This window comes from Epargyreus clarus, unplaced genomic scaffold (genome assembly GCF_041222505.1).
Source record: "Epargyreus clarus isolate Ecla_fem2 unplaced genomic scaffold, WU_Ecla_fem_2.2 ptg000011l, whole genome shotgun sequence".
NCBI lineage: Eukaryota > Metazoa > Arthropoda > Insecta > Lepidoptera > Hesperiidae > Epargyreus > Epargyreus clarus.
In genome coordinates this window covers 4,176,444-4,199,547 of record NW_027332219.1, presented here as the reverse complement: position 1 = coordinate 4,199,547, position 23,104 = coordinate 4,176,444, and the positions used below count along the sequence as shown (strand labels likewise).

The following is a 23,104-nucleotide window of genomic DNA, read 5'->3' as shown; positions in this document are numbered from 1 at the left end:
ACTTCATAACTTTGAAAAATCAGAGGTACGTGCCTGGGATTTGAACCTCGGACCCGTCGATCGAGAGGCCGAGTTTCTTAACCATTGGTAAATTTTATAGTTAGTTGAATTTATTGAATTGAACAAACCTAACGCATCTTTTCCATTCACTTTTACCTTACATTTGTTTTGTCTTAGATCAATTTCTCAACATTTCGTTCGCACCTCGCTCAGCTCTTTTACTCAGACAAGCTACGAGGTCGATAACCTAAATCCGCGCTCCAGAGAGTTGCAATCCTTTATTTTATGTCAAAAGAATTCTTATTGTATATTTCATTTATTATATGTCAACTGGGATTTATTCTTACTTCAAGAAATAGAAAAGTTAACTTAATCTCATCCTTATTCCGTATTGTTTTTGAAAATTCGCTTAAGAGTACCTACGAATGAATGTTGAATGGATTATACTAGTGTATCCGATCGTTTTACCACGCTTTTATTAGCTTGACCTGTATGTATGTATGTATGTAACGGAATCTTTGAACTCGATTTTTATCCACTTTGAACGGTCCGATTAATTTAAAATTTTGAACACTATCAAGAACCAATGACAATACATGATTTTAATAATTTTATCCCATTCCCCTCATCAGGATCGTCAGGATTAACTATTTCTTTGTGGGATTTTAGCGTAGTTGTTAGTTTTTAAACTATAATTATTTAAAACATTGAATTAGCAAACATGTAAGTGGCTACTGCCGCCCACGAACATCTGTAATCAAACTCCAAATGAGATTAGATTCACGCAGAGGGTTCCGAATTCGATCCCCGGCCAGCCAAAACTCTAAATCGTGAATTTTCATGGCATCTACGACAAAGGATAATCCAGTATGAGTACTATTTTTAAATAAACAATTTTATTTCTAAACAATATATTATTAGAATTAAAAATTATCTTAGCAAAATGTTCCTATAAACAGAAATACATCATTATGCAAAAATAATTTAGAAATGTAAATATATGCGGCTGGGGCTATACAAAAGGCACATTTCAGACGAAACGACCAAAAACGTAATTTCATATTAAGCGTTTGCGTTTTTGCCCTGTGCGGGATTTTGAGGAATTTGTTTTATAATTTTTCCTTGTTTGTATTTAAACAAAAAAGAAAATTAATTATAGAACTTGATATAGCCATGTTACCAAAACAGAAATAACACTGATAAAATGCTTTGTGGTTCGACTCCCATGTCACCACTGCATGCTTTATTTATGCCGTGTACGCGAAAAGTGTAATAACAGAGTCAATATAGTCCTCAAGGGTAGTAATGCTAGTGTAACCAATCTCATGAATAATTTCAGTCCTGTTTAAAATTTATTATTAACCAGCATTTGCCCTCGGCTTCGCTCGTGTTACGAAGTAATATTTTTATTCCCTTGGGGGTAGATTGATCAAAATCCTTTCTTAGCGGATGCCTACGTCATAACATCTACCTGCATGCCAAATTTCAGCCCGATCCGTCCAGTGGTTTGGGCTGTGCGTTGATAGATCACTATGTCAGTCAGTCTCCTTTGAGTTATATATATTTAGATGTCCGTTGATGACAGTGATCACTTATCATCAGATGGCCCTTAAAAATAAAAATACTACAGCAAACTTACATATGAGGGGAAGATCATAGTCTTTAAGAGTGGCAACGGATTCAAGTTAAACCCATTGTTCTAAATAAAGTTACTAAGAAAATATTTTCAATGTTCATAGCCAGCAATGTACCACTTAACATTAGGCGGACTGCAAGTTTGCTACTTCAATCGTATAAAAAACTAGTTTTTGCCCGCGGCTTCGCCCGCGTTTAAAAGAAAATAATATAACATACTAACATACATAAAACTGTAAATTCGTACCTTCAACTTTGCTAAAGACCATCACTAGATCAAATGCATAGTTTACAATTCAATCCTTACTAATATCGATTAAAATAATCGATGTTTTGGGTCCAAAAGATGGATTCTTCGATTAATCGATCTTAGATCGCCATCCCTAGTTCCCGTGGGATTTCCGGGATAAAAACTATCCTACTTCCTTTCTCGGGTCTCAGACTATCTTTGTACAAAATTTCATTAAAATCGGTTCAGTGGTTTAGGCGTGACGAAGAGACAACCAGACAGACAGACAGACAGAGTTACTTTCGGATTTATAATATTAGTAAGGATTATAAAATAATTATATTAGCAAAATAATAAAAAAGTAATACCATAGCAACCAATTCGTACGATATTTTAACTCTAATAAGCAATTAAGCCATGAATTCCTGAAACTGAAAGAGGATCTAACAAACATTTCAGAAATACGGTTATACGACAGCTGAAAAATCCTCCCAATTACAATAATGAAATTTCCCCTCAGCTTTCAAGAGCTAATATGAAGGACCATTCTATCAGTAGGGGACCTGTCTTATCATCAGCGATAAACGATATAAGATTAGCGATATAAAGGGTTTAAAGCTTCGACTAAGTAATTGTCTATTGAATAATATCCGAAGTGAAAGTGCTATGAAGTAGAAGTGACTTATCGGTAATTAGTTGTTATTTATCTTAGAATCAAATCTTAGAACATAACTTCTTAGGTTTCACACTAAATGTATTTTCATGTGGTGTAAAACAAATCACAGTATATGTGAAGTTTTTTTTTTCATTAATTTGAATGTACTTTATTGCATTGAATTCAATTTAAAATAATAATGCATTTAATTTAACGCTTTCTACACTCACAGCCCCACACTAGGATTATCTGTGTCGTGGGTGCCATGGACACTCACACAGACACAAACACCCAGACCCAGAAACATAAATCTAAATTCAATTTAAAATAATAAGTAAAATATATAACATTTTTACCTTAATGAGATTTTATTAAAAAGGCTGACAATATTTGCGTTTATAAATAGTTCCATATTTTAACCCTACAACCTTTAAGTACTCTTTTTTATTTTATATTAATTAATGTCAACAATGTTTTCTTGGGACTATACTGGTTGTTAACAAATCGTAACTAGCCGTCATTGAAACAAGTGGTTAAATAAAACGAGAATGAGTTTTTTCCGTACCTACCTTTAATACAAAAATTATGCAAGCCAAATAGGCACCCAAGGAAAGTTTTCCCATAAAATGTTAAATAAACGCTCTTTTAATCGCCGTATCAAATTATCTCGTTTGAAGGAGGGTGGCCAGTTATGGAAATAAAGCGGCCGGAATGGTACGAACAAAGTTTTATGATATATCTTAAAGAATTAGAATGGCTGAGTCTATGTCTGAAAGAGTAATCGAAAATATAGGCGAATTAATGAAACTAGTAAAGATTTTTGGGTCAAGTATTAAAATAAAATAAACATTAATTAATAGATAATAAATTATAATACTAACATAGCTTCTAAATAATCTTTTACTAAACACATATGGGTCTTTAGTTGTCTGAAATAAAGGAATTTTATTTTTTTTATTTGTTTTCTTAGGGAGAATAGAGAAAGACTTGGATTTAGATGAAAAGACAGAGGGAGAAAGACTAGAGACTCATTAAAAATAATTTATTGAATAGGGAAATGATATAATCTATGTCACTCTCACAATTTAGACGAATCCAATGACACCTCATCTTCAATGATCCATGTAGCCGTTTAGGCTGTAGGAATCCCACAAAATTAAATATAGGTACGCTCGCAATCTCCCCCTTTCTTAGTGCTTGCAAAAAAGCGTGCAAAAAGAATCGAAAATCTTCATAAATTTGTGTCATCATTCTTAATTCTAAATATTAAATCAGTTATCGACATCTATATACATACATCTCTGGATCTATTCATACGATTTCAAAAATGTTGACACTAATACGCACAGATACTTAAAAATAACCAAACCCACCTGAAGCTAGTATACCATAATTGATAGAAACCATGAATCCAACTTCAAACTTATTAAATCCATCCATTTAGAATGAATTAAGCCAAACCGACAAAGTTCCATAATCTACATCGGAAATAATTTGAGCAGATTTCCCGTTTTCAACTAAATGGATTGTTGAACGGAAATCGTAAGTCAAGCCTCTAAGTGGATGGATTTATAGAGCCTTCGATAGTTCGCTCCAACTTGGAACTAACGACTTCTAACTGATCACCTGTAGGAACTGTTCTGTGATACCTAAACTTATCTTGTCTGCAAACTGAATATAGAACGATTGCCTGCAATAAGTTTTTGGATCTGTTGTTTTGCTTGGAAATGGGATTAGATTAACAGATGAGCATGCAGTTTGATTCTACCGCGCATGTAGTAATCTCTAGGCTATTACGTATGGCACATATGTAGTCAACCTTAAGTAGGATTGGCGTCTTACCTGACATATATCACTAATTCGATGGATCCTACGAGGACTTATGGGAACGCCATATACATCGTAGTAGTAGAACCACGAAGAATTTTACAACCATAAACTTATTTTTTTTATTTTTAATGATACTGTGCACTTTTCCCTTTTATACAAACAAATTTTGTAGTGAAAACATAACTATGGTGTCGACACAGGCAAAAAAGAAATCATTATTTTTATACAAACAACTGTAACTAAACACAAAAACTATTTTGAAATTGTTGTTTATCCATACTTGATTCATGCTAATATTTCCGGAGATTTATCGTAGTTTGAGTCAAAAACTATTTTAAAATCGATTTTGAAAAAATTTGAAAATCACGTTTAATTTAATACAAGTCGGGTATCGTTTTACATTTTTAATTTGAAAGGTAACATTAAAGGGACGACATCAAAGAATTATCTACTCCCAATTTTAATTCTACCTGTCAATTTGTGAAACGAAAATTCTGTATTTGCGATTCGATGCTGCTATAATTTTGTTTTTTTTTTCCTAAAATTTAATTTTTACCCTATGAAAGAAAAACGAATAAATCTTTTGATTTTAATTTATTTTTTCCAATTAATCAGCCATGAATTCTTATAACTGTATACTCATACAAACTTAACTGTTCTATAACATAGTTCAAGTTGCTCAATAACAAGTTGCCAATGAAAATGTTTTCCAGGTATATTTGCCTCAATTCAAACTAAAAATGTTTTTATTATAGATTTCAATCCAGGGGATCTGGCAAAATATACTGTGACCGACAAACCGACATACGAAACCGATCTTACACTGACTGATCTTATATAAATTCCATTCTATGAAATGGACTCCTGAAAATATGATTACTTACTTGTAGTCTGACTGTAGCAGCCTTGTAGGTCCTATCGGCAGTGTTCTGGGCTTGACACGTGAAGGTCTGGTTGTGATGATGCCTTCTAGGTCGAAGGTGTAGCACGGACCTGCAAACATTTTCATCTAAAATTGCGAGTTTAAAGCATCGATTACGCAATAAATAAACGTTAAGTAAAGTTCAAAATCATGATAAAACTTCGAAGAAAACATACGTACGTCATCCTTGATTGGATATGTCATACAACAAGATTTCATTTTCTACTTAGCCTTAAAAGGAAAGATATGAAAAATCATTTCTTATTGCTTGTACATTTTATGCGTCGAAATCCTCGCAAATATCAATTTGCTTCACCCTTCCACTCAAAATACTTTTGCTATCTTTATAAAACAGAAATAAGCATCATGGTGATGATGTAGGTTTTTTTTTTATAAAATAGGAGTAGCAGACGAGCATGCAGTCCACATGATGGTAAGTGATTACTGCCGCCCGTGGACATCTGTAATCAACTCTAAATAGGATTAGATATTTCTACCTGTGGTCGGCTATAGATGTGCCGCTGCCCCTGAGAACTAAGCTGGAACGCCCCGGAAAAGTATGTATATTTTAGATGTAGGTAAACCTCCAAGAGTTGCCAGTTTTCACCGATTCGAATTCTCATAGTGTGTTTAGTTTTAAAATATGATAATAACTTACTTCGCAGTAAATCTTCGGCCATCAGGCATATCTTCAACTGTGTACGTCACTCCTTGGCTCAGTACCCCACCTTCGTTGTCAACCCATGTTATCTATAGGAAGAATGTTTTTATGAATCACCAAGAATAGTTGACGAACGTTTTTGACAAAAAGTTATTTAAAGTTTGGGAGGTATTATTTAAAGTCTATAAATGCGCATCTAACCTTGAGGAAAGTTGGAATGCTTCTAGCTGGTATGCTGGTATAAACTAGAAGAGAGCAGGTTGTCACTACTGGTGGACAGGATGCTTCGAAAAAGCAAATCTGCCTTAACCACACCAGAATATAACAGTTTTATCCTGCTATTATTAGGTGGAACTAGATAACGTAGATAGGCAGCCAATGTCCGATTGGTTCTGTAAGTCTACAGTTATCTAGATTATGAGTTGACTACTGTTCATACATAATACTTAGTTGAAATATCAACTTCTTAACTTACCTCCGCTGCCGGTTTCCCTCCAACAGAAATACACTCAACAGTCACTTCCCTATCTTCAACCGCCTGGAGCACTGCCCCTGGTTTAATTTTCGGTGGTTCAGGGGGCACCAGAACTATCAAGCGAGCATATTTTGACCGGATCGGTGGTTCACCTGAAAATAAAATGAATTTTTAAGTTCCATCCATCTGATCCAGCCTTTGAGGTCCGAGGTTGGTCATGCGTTTTTTAATTGGCCTAACCGGCTTTTTGTATAGAGGCTTTCTATAATTGGTGCCAACAATTCAATCCCGTGTGCAAATAAATCCATTTTTTTCTAAGTCCTCCTGGTCGGAGGGTCACCTATGATTCTTATCCCTTCTTCTGCTTTAACGACATGAATTTTCGAATTATGCGTAAAAGCATATATCGACCCAATAAGCCAACGTCAGTAACATACGGTAACGTACGGTATAGTAACATTCTACACTGAATATACAGTGCATTTCTAAATGCTTAAGTTCCTGAGAAGTTCTTATCTAAATCGGGTTAGAATACTATGATTACTAAATTCACAGTCGCAAATATTCTTATTGATACTTAACTAAAGCAGAAATGAGATTTCTGGTTTTTGATATCTTTCTTACTGTGTCTATAGTAGTATCTTCCCTGACTGAAGGCTAATACTGGTCGTAACCGAAGCCAATTAATCAGCTATAGCCACAACCTTTAGCTGAAGCTATTTGGAGTTTGGGTGTTTATCTGTGTTTGTATGCGCCCAACAAAGGACTTTGATGTGAGAGTCTTATCCAATATTATAACAAACATTGCGCTTAAATTTTAATTCCCTGTAATAGTCTGAACACACTGACTGTAGAATCTTCAAGTCAAAGTACAGTATAACGATATAATAAAATATGTATATCTACTTTGCAAACTCCTTTCTAAAGCAGTCAGGCAGTTATAATATATTTCCATACACAAACAGACAGGCTTTTAGTGCGGATTTAGCGGTAATGATATTATGCGGTGAGTTAAGTTTAGTGGGAGGTGGCAATGGCGAACGGATTTTAGTCGGCGTTTCATGTTAATTGCAACGCGCTGAATTTTGATTTAAACTATGTTAGTTATACCGTTTACGGGCAATTTGAGAAATTTGAAAATTCTTTATAGTTAAAATATCATCATCATCATCATTTCAGCCCCCACTATTCCACTGCTGGACATAGGCCTATCCTAAGGTGTGCCACAACACTCGGTCCTACGCTGCTCTCATCCAGCCACTACCACCAGGCCTCTTAAGGTCATCGGTCCAGTGCCGGAGGGCTTCCTACACTCCGTCTACCGATACGTGATCACCATTCGAGAACTCGCCTGCCCCATCGGCCATCGGCTCTGCGAGATATGTGACCAGCCTACTGCCACTTCAGCTTGCTAATTCTTTGAGCTATGTCGGTTACTCCCGTTCTTTGCCGGATCTCCGTATATCCGCAAAGAGACTCCGAGCATAGCTCTTTCCATAGCTCGCTGACCTACCTTTAGCTTGTGGACTAGTCCCAAAGTCAGAGTCCACGTTTCGGCAGCGTAGGTCATGGCCGGCAAGACGCACTGGTTATAGACCTTAGCCTTAGCCATTACTGTCCCACTTCTGGGTACGGGTCTCCTCTCAGAATGAGAAGGATTAGGCATAGTCTACCGCCGTGGTCACATGCGAATTGTAAAAGATTCCACCACCATACAATGATTAATGCACTCCAACTACTTGTAAATCCTAAAACAATTCCAATACCCTTTTGTTAATCCACAAAGTTTCCATTGCTATTCATAGAAATCCCGAATAGATCGAAAGTCATGAACTATCATTCTATAGACGAATCTATCAATTCAGCGTTCAATCACTATTAGCTATTCAACGAGCATCAGATTTGACTGACAAATCAGTTAACTCGTTTTCTGCTCCTATGCCGCCGATTTTGAGCGGCATTTTCTCATTTTGCGTCCATTACCCTATCTAGTTGTGATGTGGTTTAAATTCAAGTGTCTCTAGTCTGTATTGATATATTTGATTGTTTGCAATTTTTTTGATATATAATATCGTTTTTTGTGTTCTACCGCTGGGCACAATTTTTTAAACAAGGGCTTCTGATGATTTTTACTATTGGTTTAGTTTTAAAATAAAGACTTAGGTCACAGTCCACTACGCTGGTAGTTCGGATTGGTAAACTTCATACACTTTTGAGAACTGTTTGCTGAACTCTCAGGCATGTAGTTTTTCTCACTGAAAAAAATGTTCATCATCATCGTAGCTCGTGTTAATCTTTCCTAATATGCAATTTCGTAAAAGTCTTATACTGAGACTTACATTTTTTTAAATATAACAAACAAAAATGCTGTCCACCTGAGGAAAAAAGCTACTTCCGTCATCAAACCCGGAAAAGACTAGAGTCCTACCAGAAGTTGGTGACAGCAACAGTGAGGACGACATGGTTCCATGTCACCTTACCTAACACGCCAAAACAGAACACAGCAGCGATGAACTCCGCTGTTTAAAAAAAAATTAGTGGGGCGTTGGTGTCTCTACAGACGAATCAGGAAGGATTATCCTGCTCTTAATACTCAGTTAAATAATCAGCGACTACCGCAAAAACCCATCTCATGAAACTAAATATTTAAAAGGACTTAATAAAACAAAATATAGGATGAAACTGACCAACAGAAAGTTAGAACTTCAAACGTATGCAAATTGTTACAACTGGTCCGTTCATCCCACGAAATAGTTATGGCAAGGTTTTATTCAAAGAACAACTTTTAGGGTAGGATAGGGTTGTTTTGCTAAAAATATATTTTAGCCTTTTTATGTTGTGGAACTAGTGAACGAAAATGCAGCATGCATAATAGCAAGCGGCTTCTATCTTGATATCTATTATTAATCCCAGATAAGATAAGAGTTCTACCTGAGGTTGGCCATGGATGCATTGTTACCGCAGGGGTAACCCCCTGAGGACTAAGTTGGAATGCCTTGAAAAAGTGTCCCTCCCACCACAACCTTTAATTAAACGCTTTCTACACTCACAGCCCCACACTAGTATTCCCTGTGTCGTGGGTGCCATGGACACACACATAGACAAATACACAAACACCCAGACCCAGAAACAGAAATCTGAATTCATCATTTAGATGTCTGGCCGGGATCGAACCCGGGACTCTCTACGCGTCAGATCGGTATGGTGACCGCTCCGCCACGCGGGTCGTCAAATTAGAACACAGAAGCGCTAAGCGCTGCTGTTATTTGACGGAATGGTGTGGCAGTGGTACCTTCGGAGTCGAATCACAAAGGGTTCTAACTTCAATTCTACTAAATCCTCTTGATGTTCTTCCACTTGAAAAAAGCTGACATGTTCCAACAAAAACACGTTTTTGGAACAATCATACGAAAGCCTAGTAATAGTTTTTCCCGCAGAGTCAAATGTACGGGCGAATAAATTCTGCAAATGTCAGTACAGAAGAGCTGGAACATCTCGAAAGATTTCGCGTCGAAACTAGAGTTTCCACAACTTCGATATCTCCCGGATTGTTCCAAAACTTGTACGTTACTGAAATATTGAATATTGTATAATATCGTTTCAAAATGGATATGACCTTTCCCACCTCGTCTCTGTTACATATTTTAACAATTATTGGAACTTGAAACGAATTGTGAATCGTTAATTATACATATTTTTGATGATTCGCGTGCCAGAGCGGTTGCTATGCTAGTGTGACAAGCAGTAGGTTCAGGGTTCTATCCCTGGCGATATATCTGAATACTAGTAATTAAATACATTTAGATTTATTTGTCTACTATGTAAGGATAAATGTAATATCTAGTATATTATAATTTTGTGTGCGAACAAAATTAAAAATAAAAGTGATGAAGTCCATAAAACAACAATAATAATTGTAGATATATTGACATAAATTATAAACGTCACAGATAATTAGAGTTGAATTTCAATTAATTTGGTATAAAACCATCAAGTTTGTTCTGTATTATCCTAGATTAAAATACCATGTGGCCACCCTTATTACATTTGGGGTAACACAAATCCCTTCATACGCAGGTTGACACGCGTCGCTTAGGGCTGTTAAATCAAACATTATTATAGGATTCTGTATCACGGTGTATGTTCGGATTGTTTTATATTTCTGTAAATTAATACTTAGCGTCAAAAGTTTACACGTAATAGTGAAATAATGAAAATAAATAATCAGTTTGAAAAGTGTTCTAAACATAACTAGACGATTTTTAGGGTTCCGTAACCAAAGGGTAAAAACAGAACTCTATTACTAAGCATCCACTGTCAGTCCGTCTTTCATAGGGCTCATTGTGTTGAAGCATAACAGAAAGATACTTAATTTTTTTACAGAGTATCGTTACGGGTGGCCGCGATAATAAACATTGAAAATTAAAAAAATAAAATAAATGAGGGTCGGCATACAAGAACAGATTTTTCGGCGTTTTTCGCTTTACCTCTTAAACCTTGATTACCTATCAAGGTACAAATTTCACAATGCATTTATTTCTATGGTGTCTATGTTATGATGACAAATACTAAAAATAAAAATAAAATTTGGTGGTACGGAACCCTTCGTGTACGAGTTTGAATCGCACTTGACCAATTTTTATATTTTATTACCCTTTTGGTACGTAACCCTAAATAGTATGAATTTATTCTCCAAAAACTCTAACCAACTTCCGATAACAAAGTGTCCAAGCGGGAAAAATAATAAATACGACTTTTACAACTTTTCACCCGCAAAATTGTTTCCGCATTCATAATTTTGCGAGCAATATGAGACTCGGGATTCGGATTAAAGTTGTTAATAAAGTTACGTTCACGAAACTTCTTATCGGAACAATTTGGAGGGGAGGTGAAAAACAGTCGGGAAAGAGAGCAATCGATTAAGACTTAGTTTAAAACTGGAAGTACCATTTTAACCAATTTCTTGAGAAAAAGATATAACATCCAATTCATAATTAATATAAAAATTATATGTCCTTTGCCACAAGAATAGCGGGTTCTTGTATGGCAACCCCTATTTATTTTCAAAATAGTTTATTTTTTGTACTTGTTTTAAGGCGGTCACTACCATACATAGAGCTCTGTGATATACGGATGGACAGCTATGGCTTGGTTAATTAGGTTTAAATTTTACCCTTTGGGTACGGTACCCTAAAAGCACCAGGATGAACTTGTTTAAAAAATTCTACGAAATATCTAACCAACTTCCGATAACAAAGTGTCCTAGCGGGAAAAATAATAAATACGACTTTTACAACTTTTCACCCGCAAAATTGTTTCCGCATTCATAATTTTGCGAGCAATATGAAACTCGGTTCGGATTAAAGTTGTTAATAAAGTTACGTTCATGAAACTTCTTATCGGAACAATTTGGGGGGAGGTGTAAAACAGTCGGGAAAGAGAGCAATCGATTAAGACTTAGTTTAAAACTGGAAGTGTCTACCATTTTTATCGATTTCGTAAGAAACAAAATGATGGTGCAATTTATAATTAATATCACAAGTATTTTTTTTATAATTTTAGGATAGCAGACTGGCATGCAATCCACCTGATGGTAAGTGGCTACTGCGGCCCATGGACATCTGCAATCAACGCCAGATAGAATTAGATATTCCTACCTGAGCTTAGCCACAGATGCGCCGCTACCCCTGAGTATGTTTACCTTGCAACCAGAACACAGCAGCGCTTAACACTGCTGTTATTAGGCAGAAATAATTGTGGCGTTGCTACTGTCGATAGCAATCTAGTCGAACCACAAATTGTTCTACTACCTTCAAAAACACGCAAGGCATACCACCAACACAAATAATCTTAATGCAAGATTATGTACAATCATTCCGTATCACTACAATTTATTCACCTACCAAGCCACATTGTCCCACAAACATCAACAGTACATCCGACCTCAGTATGACACATTTCTATGTCAAAACCATTCATTGTACCACATCTAGTACTACAAGCATCGACAACCTCGTGAATAATTCAGCATGATAACGAGCCCGATCCCATTTCGACACTACATCGTTCCCTTTTGTCGTTTGGGATATTATAGCAAGTTTTATTAGGTACGACCCGCGCAGTGTCGCGTATTAGTGAAGAGATTTCGAAATTGCGGAAATCTTAAACTTTAGGGAGCTTTGGGATCTAGAATCTAAAGTAGATCTAGAAGTGGTTTAAGAAAAATATTGTAATTGACAATTTGTATATACAAATAAATATATTTCATTTCTTTAAAATAAAAAGAGATGGATAGAAAGTAGACATGGTTCTTTCTATCCACCCTTTCGCTCATTCGCAATTGATCCTTGTAAAACTTTACGTTTCAAAAACGTTCAAATGTTCAACGACTTTCATGTTATTTTATGCACGAAGACGGTCTAAATTTAACAAATAACAGATTTGTAAGATTAATTCGCTGGTCATTTTTTATCTGGAGTTAATATTTCTTTCTTGTTAGAAGTAGCTCTTAGTAGTTCGTAGTTCTTTAAAAATGAAGGTTTTGCCTTAATAGGCGTTTGATTTGACCTGTTGGTGGCCACAGTAAAATAACTTCGCTGAAAAAGATTGTAGTCTTACATAATTTTCCTCTTAAATAATTTCAGTAACTTAAACATTTTAAAACACCCAAATAATATTTTTTCAGGGATGCTATTCTCTGATAATCTTATAAAATGTTTCTTCCTCACATAATAAGTAAGCTCCTACAGTTAAATTTTCATAAAATACAATAATTAACAGCCTTAAGATTATATTTCAGACTCTGTCGCTTCATATTTTGTTCCTTGAGAATATATGAACCACCGGTTTCTTCTCATTAAGTTTTCAATTAACTCAGGATTATGAAAAGCTTCAAGAACTTTTCGAGTGACACTATTCCCTGCCTCTATTTCATTCCTGGAGAATATTTCACTCACTCCTTTCTGTACATTACCTTCAAAGTTCATTAATAAATTCTGTGTTATATTTTTAAATTTAAATTTCACTTTTTCCCAAAGACTAACTTTTCAACCGAAACTTTTCGCCGTTCATATATTCTTCATAGAGAATATTGCACCTACTCTTTTTACACATTGCGTAAATTACTTTAAAGAAACTCACAATTAAATTTTTAAATAGATACATATTGAAATTTTTTTTCAAACACCCACTTTTCGAGCAAAACTATTCCCCGTTCGTATATTCTTCGTTGGGAATATTTCATCTTCTCCATTCTTTAACAACTGCTACAATCGCAACAATTGACTTTTGAATAATTCAGAATTATAACGAGTAGAGACGATCCATTTTGAGCCCTTTGTCATATTTCGGGTGAGTCGTAAGGTTTCATGGGAATATTCCGAGTTTTCATGGCTTCCCCATTTTGTGTATGAATCACGTCGTTGTGTTAAAATTGGCGTGGACGTATTGTGTTACATTTTTTGCAGTATTTGTTTAGGGTAGATTATAAATAATAATAGTTCTACACTTTTGACCCCTTTCTAGAATTTTTTATGTATGGGTGACATAAACGCACCAAGATAAATATATCATCAAGATCGGAACAGAAGAATTAAGTTGATATCTGATTGGCCGAAAAATTGAATCATCGCCAATGATAATTTTCTTTACAATAATATAAGTATTTCTGAAGATTTTTTATTATTCTGTTCATTTTGTGTCGGGAAAAAAAATGTACCAAATAAAAAATAAATAAACAATCTCAGAAAAGAAAAACGGGCACATATTGTATATATTCGAACTTTTCAATAACTTATGGAATTTTCGATACAAATATCATAACCCGTCGTGGAACTAACATGAAAATGCTTTTAAGTAGAGCCCTTGCAGACAGACCGACAAAGACTTGGTATTTTTGTATATCGACCAAAGTCTATTTATGTTCCCTCGACGCCGATGTCTGCCTCAATTAGGGATGATTAGGGTTGTCACAAACTATTTTTTCTATCTAAAGATTTTGAAGCATTGTTTTTATCATTACATTTTTTTATTATAATAACACTTCAAATTAAAAAACAGTAAATAGCTAGTTTTAACTTTTTTAAGTCTTACTGTTGGGTACGGAGCCCTCCACATTATTGGTGGATGCCTGGAGCATTTAGCTCTCATAATTATTTACTTCATTTGAATAAGATTATTATTTTCTCCAGTAAGTATTTAAACATTTATTTACTAACGCGACTCTCAATGCTATGAGGATTTCCTCAATTGGAATCAAACCCAAATTATTCTACGAGTACATTGCCAGCATAGAAATCTTACATGTTAAACGTGGCTAATATTTATATAGAGTTAAAAATAAATAAGTGTAAATATCGTAAAAAAAGCATTATAAGCCAACGCAACTTCGCTTACTTTTATAAAAATAACGTATTTTAGTAGGTAATACCTTAATATATTGCTAATATATTTTTTAAAAGTGCCATCCCTAGCCAGAACACATACATGTGGTAACTACAACAGTGTGTTCGCTAACACAGCGACACAAAACAATTACTATTCCTGGATGAACGTTGTCAGACTTCTTATGCTCTCTCTTTCACTCTTGTCCCCGTCCCTCTCACACGGTCTAATTTTGTTACTTATAACGTTATAACCATTCATGGAACTAAGTTTCCAAAGAGGGCGAAAATGCAAAATGAGCAAAACGGAAGTATCAGTTGTCGAGTTTGTGCTAAATGTCGCAAGAACAAGAGCAACAAACTGAAAATCGAGTCATATTGACGCGCCAATTGTCTTCGAATTTGCTTCAAAGAGCAACAAAATGCAAAATGACATGTAAATACGTCATATGTGTCTGTTATAAAAGTGTGCGAGGAAGAAACACAGCTATATAGTAAATTAGGCAAAAGAAGCGCGGCAATTTGTCATAGAATCTGCGTTAAAGAGCAACAAAATGCAAAATGAGCAACAGTAAGGCGTTACATGTTGTCGTGTCTGCTTTAAAAGTGTGCGAGCTTCTCTAAGCTCTGCGCAATAACGCAAAATGAGCAACAAAGACGTGCCATTTGTTATCGAATCTGCGTTAAAGAGCAACAAAGTGCAAAATGAGTAAGTCGCTACATGTTATCGTGTCTAAAAGTGTGTGAACATAGAGTAATAACCTGTGGTAATAACGCAAAAAGAGCAACAATGATGCATTTGTCCGTACTCAAAGAGCGACAACGCAAAATGAGCAATTACGCGCTAGTGTTCATTAAGTATCCATTAAAAGTATGCAAATTAAATAGCAACAAAATGCAAAATGAGTAACAAGGACATTAGCTGTCATTTGGCCAGGTAATGTAGAAATTATCATAATTTGACCACGACTAAGACGATACGAAACATGAATGGATGTAGACTTCGTTTCTATGTCAAAGCCCCATTTAAATCGAAGGTGGAAGAACCCTTTGTGATTGGACTCCGGCGGCACACCTATTTCTGCCTAATAACAACAGTGTTAAGCGCTGCTGTGTTCCGTTTTGAAGGGTGTAGTAAGGGAGGCATACTTTTCAGAGGCGTTCCAGCTTAGTCCTCAGGGGTAGCGGCGCATCAGTGGCCGACCTCAGGTAGGAATATCTAATTCGATCTGGGGTTGATTACAGATGTCCATGGGCGGCAGTAGCCACTTACCATCAGGTGGACTGCATGCTCGTCTGCTACTCTATATTATAAAAAAAATCGGCACAGCGTTTTTCGCAAGTCACTATACACATAATATATAACTTTTCAAAAACTGTTTTTGAATTTACTAACATATATAAAGGAAAGGTTCAAGCACCTGTAATTTGGAAAACGGTAATTTATTTAAAAGGACACTTCTATTTTATTTATTTGTAAAGCTTCAGTTATTTTACGCAGTACAGTTGTCGTTTACAATGAGAAGGCAAATACAGACGAAACATTACATTTCCATAAAAAAACAACAAAACTTGCAAAGTGTGAGTCAGACTTCTTGTAGAGTTCCGTACCATTAAAATGTACCAAATACATAGAAGTGGCAAAAATATGAAATTTGAGAGGAAGTTTAACTATACCTTAATGAACTATTCGTTTTATTTTTTTATTTATTTCAATTTAAAATATGTATACACGAATATAACCCTTCCTTGGCAGTCGGGTAAAAAAACAAAGTAAGACGACAAAAATAAAAACCTTATTTCTTTGAGGAATACGTTTTTAAATTTTTATGAATTAATTTTATTTTTATAAATTTTATGAAATACCGGCTTTTATAACATATTCTCATCATAATAACACATAATATTATTCTAAACATTTTACGCTACTACCTATACAATTGACAGCTCTTTAAAGTTATGGCGGGCGGCGTGGGTTTAATAAAGTCCGGTGCAGAACCCTAGAAATGAGCTTCGGAAAAAGCACATTAAAATACAGAAAAAGCTGTGTTTTCAGTGAAATATCAACCCTGTTTTTTTATGTGCAGCACATGGCCACTAAATATATAGGATAAAGTGCGGTACAAACGTTTACCATTTACAGACAGACGGATGCTATAATTGTAATATTTTATGCGTCCGCACGTTTGCCAAACCTCGACAAACCGCTACAAATTCAAATGTGCGGATAGAGCGTTTGACTTCGATTGAATACGTTTGTCTGTACTTCTATCAGATCGAATGAACTGAGGGTTTTTTAGCAAATCAATGAGAAATTGCCGCAAGCGCTTGCGACACAGTGCAGTAATAGCCTAGTGGTTAAGTAACTCAGCCTCTCGATCGAGGGGTCCGAAGTTCAAATCCCAGGCACGTACCTATGTTTTTTCGAAATGATGTGCGTTTTGGAAATTAATTATCACTTGCTAGAACGGTGAAGGAAAACATCGTGAGGAAACCTGCATACCTGATGGATTTATAAAAAAAACTGAAAGGTATGTGCAGTTCACCAAGAGGCACTAAGTCAGCGCGGTGGACTATGGCCTAATCCTTCTCATTCTGAGAGGAGACCCGTGCCCAGCAGTGGGACAGTAATGGGCTGATGATGCTTGCGACTTGCGAGATTTGAAGTTTGCGGCAAGCGCCAATGTTGTTGTTTTAATACAAATAGAAGAAAGTATAAAATATTTTAATATTTAAATAGTTACTAATGGTATTATAATAGTTGCTAATGGTAGAGATCCGAAATTCTTAGGCATTTAGCTAAAAATATTACCTCTTATTTTAATGTTAAAGTTGTATATCGCGACACATTATAAATCTGAGAGATTTCCTTAAAACAACTAAACACGTAGATGATTGTGTTAAGATTAAGATGATAAAGACTTTCTTAGAGGAGATAAGTGCCTTACCACTCTAGAAACATACATTTTTGGTAGGTTATATTAGCACATCCCTCTAACATTCCATCCATCCATCCTACCAATTAGTATGAAAACCTTGATAAAACGTTATAAATTGACTTACAACGAGCGGTCAGTATAATTAATATCTGCCCGCATGTCCGCTACCCTTGTTAGTTTTATTGATAACTGAAACAGTTTTGATTCGTGACCTCTCTACTTAATTTAGTCCTTTATTTACAAGTACTAGAAACGGTTTCGGTTTAGGGTTGCCAATGAAACTAATTCATTATTTAAGCTCATTATTTTAAACTTTGGCCTATTACAGTCGAGATAAGTGTGCTTTGTACATCATCATCATCATCATCAACCCATTACTGTTCCACTGCTGGGCACGGGTCTCCTCTCAGAATGAGAAGGATTAGGCCATAGTCCACCGCACTGGCCAAGTGCGTATTGGTAGACTTCACATAACTTTAAGATTTTTTTTATAAATCTCTCAGGTATGCAGGTTTCCTCACGATGTTTTCCTTTACCGTTTAAGCAAGTGATAATTAATTTCTAATACGCACATACATTTGAAACTCAGAGGTGCGTGCCTGGGATTTGAACCTCGGACGCCTCGATCGAGAGGTCGCTTTTCTTAACCACTAGGCTATCACTGCTTATATGTGCTTTGTACAAAAGGTCTGGAATGTGTATACGAGTCATACGTCACATTTTTTTAAAAGTTATGTACATAATAGAAATTTATATTCACTTGCAATTAGAGTATGTGAAAAGATAGAAAGAAAAAATATACAACCCTAATCATATAATTCTAAGATTCGTGCCCACCTATGAGACAGACACCACACCTTTTTCTGCCTCATAATAGCAGTGTTAAACGCTGCTGTGTTCTGGTTTGAAGGGTGGGGTAAGGGAGACATACTTTTCCGAGGCGTTCCAGCTTAGTCTCAGGAGTAGCGGCGCATCTGTGGCCGACCTCAGGTAGGAATATCTAATTCGATCTGAGGTTGATTACATATGTCCATGGGCAGTAACCACTTACCATCAAGCGGATTGCATGCTTGTCTGCTACTCCTATATTATAAAAACCATCTGCCTTAAGACTCAGTCACACAGATGCAAATTCTTCCTCAATCTATCTATATTTTATTAATCTAAGTCCGAGGTTACGATCAGTCCTCTTTATATTTTAAACAGCACACAAGTCAATCCAACAATACAAACAGCCGGTCATTTGATCAAATAGAATTAATTACAAGCCCGCATTGGAAACCCTTGTAATATGATTCCAGTTTTTTTGTTAGCGGTACTCATTTATTCCAAACGTTTTATTAATTCTAAAAAGCATGAATATCGAGCCTAGTATGAATTTCGAATTTCGAACCCTCTTACAGGGGATCAAGACCCAAATCTATTTTTGAGAGTATGAATTATAAATTAATAGTCAGTTGCTTTAACGGCGAAGGAAAACATCGTGATGAAATCTGCATACCTGAGAGATTTATAAAAAAAAATCTTAAAGGTATGTGAAGTCTACCAATACGCACTTGGCCAGCGCGGTGGACTATGGCCTAACCCTTCTCATTATGAGAGGACACCCTTGCCCAGCAGTGGGACAATAACGGATTGATGATGATGATAAATCGATTGTCAATTGCTTTAACGGTAAAAGCAACGTAAGAAAAATATGAGTCTCAGATTATATGTAAAATATCTTAAAGGGGTTTGAAGTCTAATAGAATGCAATTATCCCTGCTTAACATAAGAATACTACCTGAATATAACCACAGATGTAATAATGTAAAGGCATGTGAGGGCTAAGTCGGAACGCCTCGTAAGAATGTCTCCTTTACCCCCTTCAAACCAGAACACAACAACGCTACACTGCTGATATAAGGCAGACATTACTGTGGCGGTTGTGCCTCTAGAGCCGACCCACGTAGGTTTCTATCAGCTAGAGGGTTACTGATAAAAGGAAAAACTTACCCTTAGGTCCAGAGCTGACTTGACATTGGTACATTGCGTCATCATCCAGTGCAACATCCCGAATATCCAAGGAATAGTCTCCTGAAAATAAAATAATAATTAAGTGATAATACTGTAAATCGTAAACATCCTAATAAGATATGATAACATTTTTGTTTACAAGGAGGAAACCTTCAAAAGGTTTCCGATGCCGTGAGAGCAACACGTTATTATGTGGGATCCTTATTCCACCAAACCGCAGATGTTGCCTATGAGCTGCGTAGAGGACTCCAGGATCTCCAAAGGAACGCAACCGGAGTCCTCTTAGCGCGTTGCCTCAGGCTCCGCCAAGGTGAGCATCACGCTCGCCACACCGTCTCGTGTGTACGATGGTATACGACCATATCGCCGTCCATCACAGGGTCGCTGACTGGGTGGTTTAAACTCGATCTCTTATTTTGGCAACAAATACCGTATTAGAAAATGTTTATCAGATACTTAAACGGCGAAGGAAAACATCGTAAGAAACTTTGCAAAACTGAAATTTTAAAACAGTTTTTAGTTTGTTGTTTGTTTGTTTTTAGCAGTTTAGTTGTGTGAAGTCTACAAATTCGCTTTTGACCAGCGCAGTGGACCACGGCGTGTACAACTTAGCGCAAATCCACAAAACTTAATATACTTCAATACTTAGATCTACCGTTTTTGTAGACTTCAGATAATTCCACTACAATATTCCTTTGTTTTGAATAATTAACGTCCAATTATCGTAATGCTACCAGCGAAGTCATAACAAGTTATTGCAGACAGCCCTTATACATCATAAGAATGTAACCATAACAGGATTATTGGCTAGTTTAATGACAACGGATCAAACCTTTGTAATTATGGGTTTGCAAAAACTTGTTGCACTGGTTGTATATTGTTGTCTACTTTTTGTACGCACTTGCGTACAACTGGCAAAACAGGTAGGAATACAAAACTAAAGAAAAATAGTATTGTATTTTTATATATTCGAATTCTACAATCATAAACGTATTGTATAGACACACACAACTGACGAGACACACTACTGACGAGCTGACGAGAAATTGCACACGGTAATGCCTGTTCTACTGGCATTTACATAATTCGAAATAGAAATGTATTTTTGATCCAAAATTTGTTTCTAGATGAAACCTTTATAGGTCGACTGCGACGGCTCCACTGCGGTGCCATATATTATATTTGAAGGGAGAACTAGGCAAGCACTTAAACTAGGCGTTCCTCAGTCCTCCTATATAGCAACGCATCTGTAGGCTTCAGGTCGAATTTCTATTCAAAGTACAGTTTCTGTAGCTGACAGTATTGCTTGATATTTTTACTTTAATGGTACGACCGTCACCCTTATTTCTCCCTCATAATTACAATGTAGCGCTGCTGTATTCTGGTTTGAAGGGGTATTAAGGGAGACACATTTATACAAGGTGATCCAAATTAGTCCTCAGGGGAAACAACGCACCTGTGGGCGACCTTAGCTTGGATTCTAATCGTCATCATCATCATCAACCTCCAATTACTGTTCTACTGCTGGGTATGGCTCTCTTCACAGTATGAGAAGGATTAGGCCATAGTCCACCGCGCTGGTCACGTGCGTATTGGTAGACTTTACATATCTCTGATTTTTTTTTTATAAATCTCTCAGGTATGCAGGTTTCCTCACGATTTTTTCCTTCACCGTTTAGCAAGTGATAATTAATTTCAAATACACACATAACTTTGAAAAATCAGAGGTGTGTGCCTGGGATTTGAACCTCGAACCTCTCGATCGAGAGGCCGAGTTTCTTAACCACTAGGCTATCACTGCTTCACTATTCTAATATTATCTGGGGTTTAGGTATTACAGTTGTCCATGAGCGGCAATAGCCACATACCATCAGGTGGACTGAGCTTTCGTTTGCTACTTGTAAATATCACTATCACTCACACTTACTATCAAGTAGACCGAATACTCGATTTCCTCGAATTTCATAAAAGAACTAAAGTACAAGAGAATCTGATCGAAACTCAAAAACAAAACAAAAACTGGCTATCAATTTGAATAATAAAAGCCTGGTAGCCACAATTATACGAGCTCGACTATTTTTTCCATTTAAAATTCTGTTTGGACTCCACTCGTACTGGTTCCTATGTCAAGTAGATCAATACTGGACGAATAGTGGACAAATAGCAGTCACTCCAGTTTGAACTATTTTTTGCAGCTTTATAAGAATCCACTGTGATACTTTGTTGCTAGTTGATTCGTTGGAAGTATTTATCGTGGATTAATTGTGTTAATGTACGGGAGTCCTACTAGAATTACCACACCTTGCAATTTTTGAACTAAATTAGCACGCTTTATAATCATAATGTAACTTAACAAGCGATCATAGTGTAGTTTTTACAAATAAAATTCTGTCGTAATTTCAAATAGAAGCTTTTGTGGATCGATTCCGACAGCACCACCGCCACACCGATTTCTACCGTTGAGGGGTGTGGTAAAGGAGACATACTTTTCCGAGGCGTTCCAGCTTAGTCCTCAGGGGTAGCGGTGCATCTGTGGCCGATCTAATCCTATCGGGTGTTTATTACGGTTGTCCATGGGCGGCAGTAGCCACTTACCATCAGGTGGATTGCATGCGTCTGCTAATCCTATATTATAAAAAAAGTTACGCCACTGAATGAATCTATTAAATTTGACTGAATAAATGTACATTATTTTGTGTTATGTTTACACTAGATTATACTGAAACACCCACATTATCTCATTAGCGGTTATAATCAATTAAAATGTTGCCACATCGAAATTAAACTAATAAAGTTACTGCTGCATTGAATCTAAATGCATAATTAGTATTTAATTTCAAATTCTTTTTCAAAATTTATATAGTTGTTGAGTTTTGAATAATTCTGTCAATATTCATCAGCCTTTGGAAATCCATTGCTGGGTATAGGCCTCCCCTAATAGGCTTATCTCAAATGTGTCCATTTCAATTTCAGCTTCCTAGTTTGCAGAACTATATCAGTAACTAGCTTTTGCCCGCGGCTTCGCCCGCCTTTAAAAGAAAATAATATAACATACTAACATACATAAAACTGTTCAACTTTGCTAAAGATCATCACTTGATCAAATGCATAGATTACATAGATTCAATCCTTACTAATATCGATTAAAATAACGATGTTTGGGTCCAAAAGATCGATTCTCCGATTAATCGATCTTAGATCGCCATCCCTAGTTCCCGTGGAATTTCCGGGATAAAAACTATCATATGTCCTTTCTCGGGTCTCAGACTGTCTTTGTACAAAATTTCATTGAAATCGGTTCAGTTGTTTAGACGTGAAGTAGAGACAACCAGACAGACAGACAGACAGACAGACAGACAGA

The 23,104-nt window shown here is 36.1% G+C and overlaps 1 protein-coding gene across 1 annotated transcript in view; it reads right to left on the bottom strand.

The window, feature by feature from the left end:
• Positions 1-23,104, bottom strand: part of LOC140745855 (irregular chiasm C-roughest protein) — a 110,400-nt gene that overhangs the window by 36,953 nt on the left and 50,343 nt on the right. Inside the window, exons 4-7 of the mRNA XM_073077788.1 lie at positions 19,723-19,803; positions 6,408-6,559; positions 5,930-6,021; positions 5,234-5,342 (exon numbers count right to left, since the gene is read on the bottom strand). Coding sequence (XP_072933889.1) covers positions 5,234-5,342; positions 5,930-6,021; positions 6,408-6,559; positions 19,723-19,803 — 434 coding nt within the window. The remainder of the gene's footprint in view (positions 1-5,233; positions 5,343-5,929; positions 6,022-6,407; positions 6,560-19,722; positions 19,804-23,104) is intronic.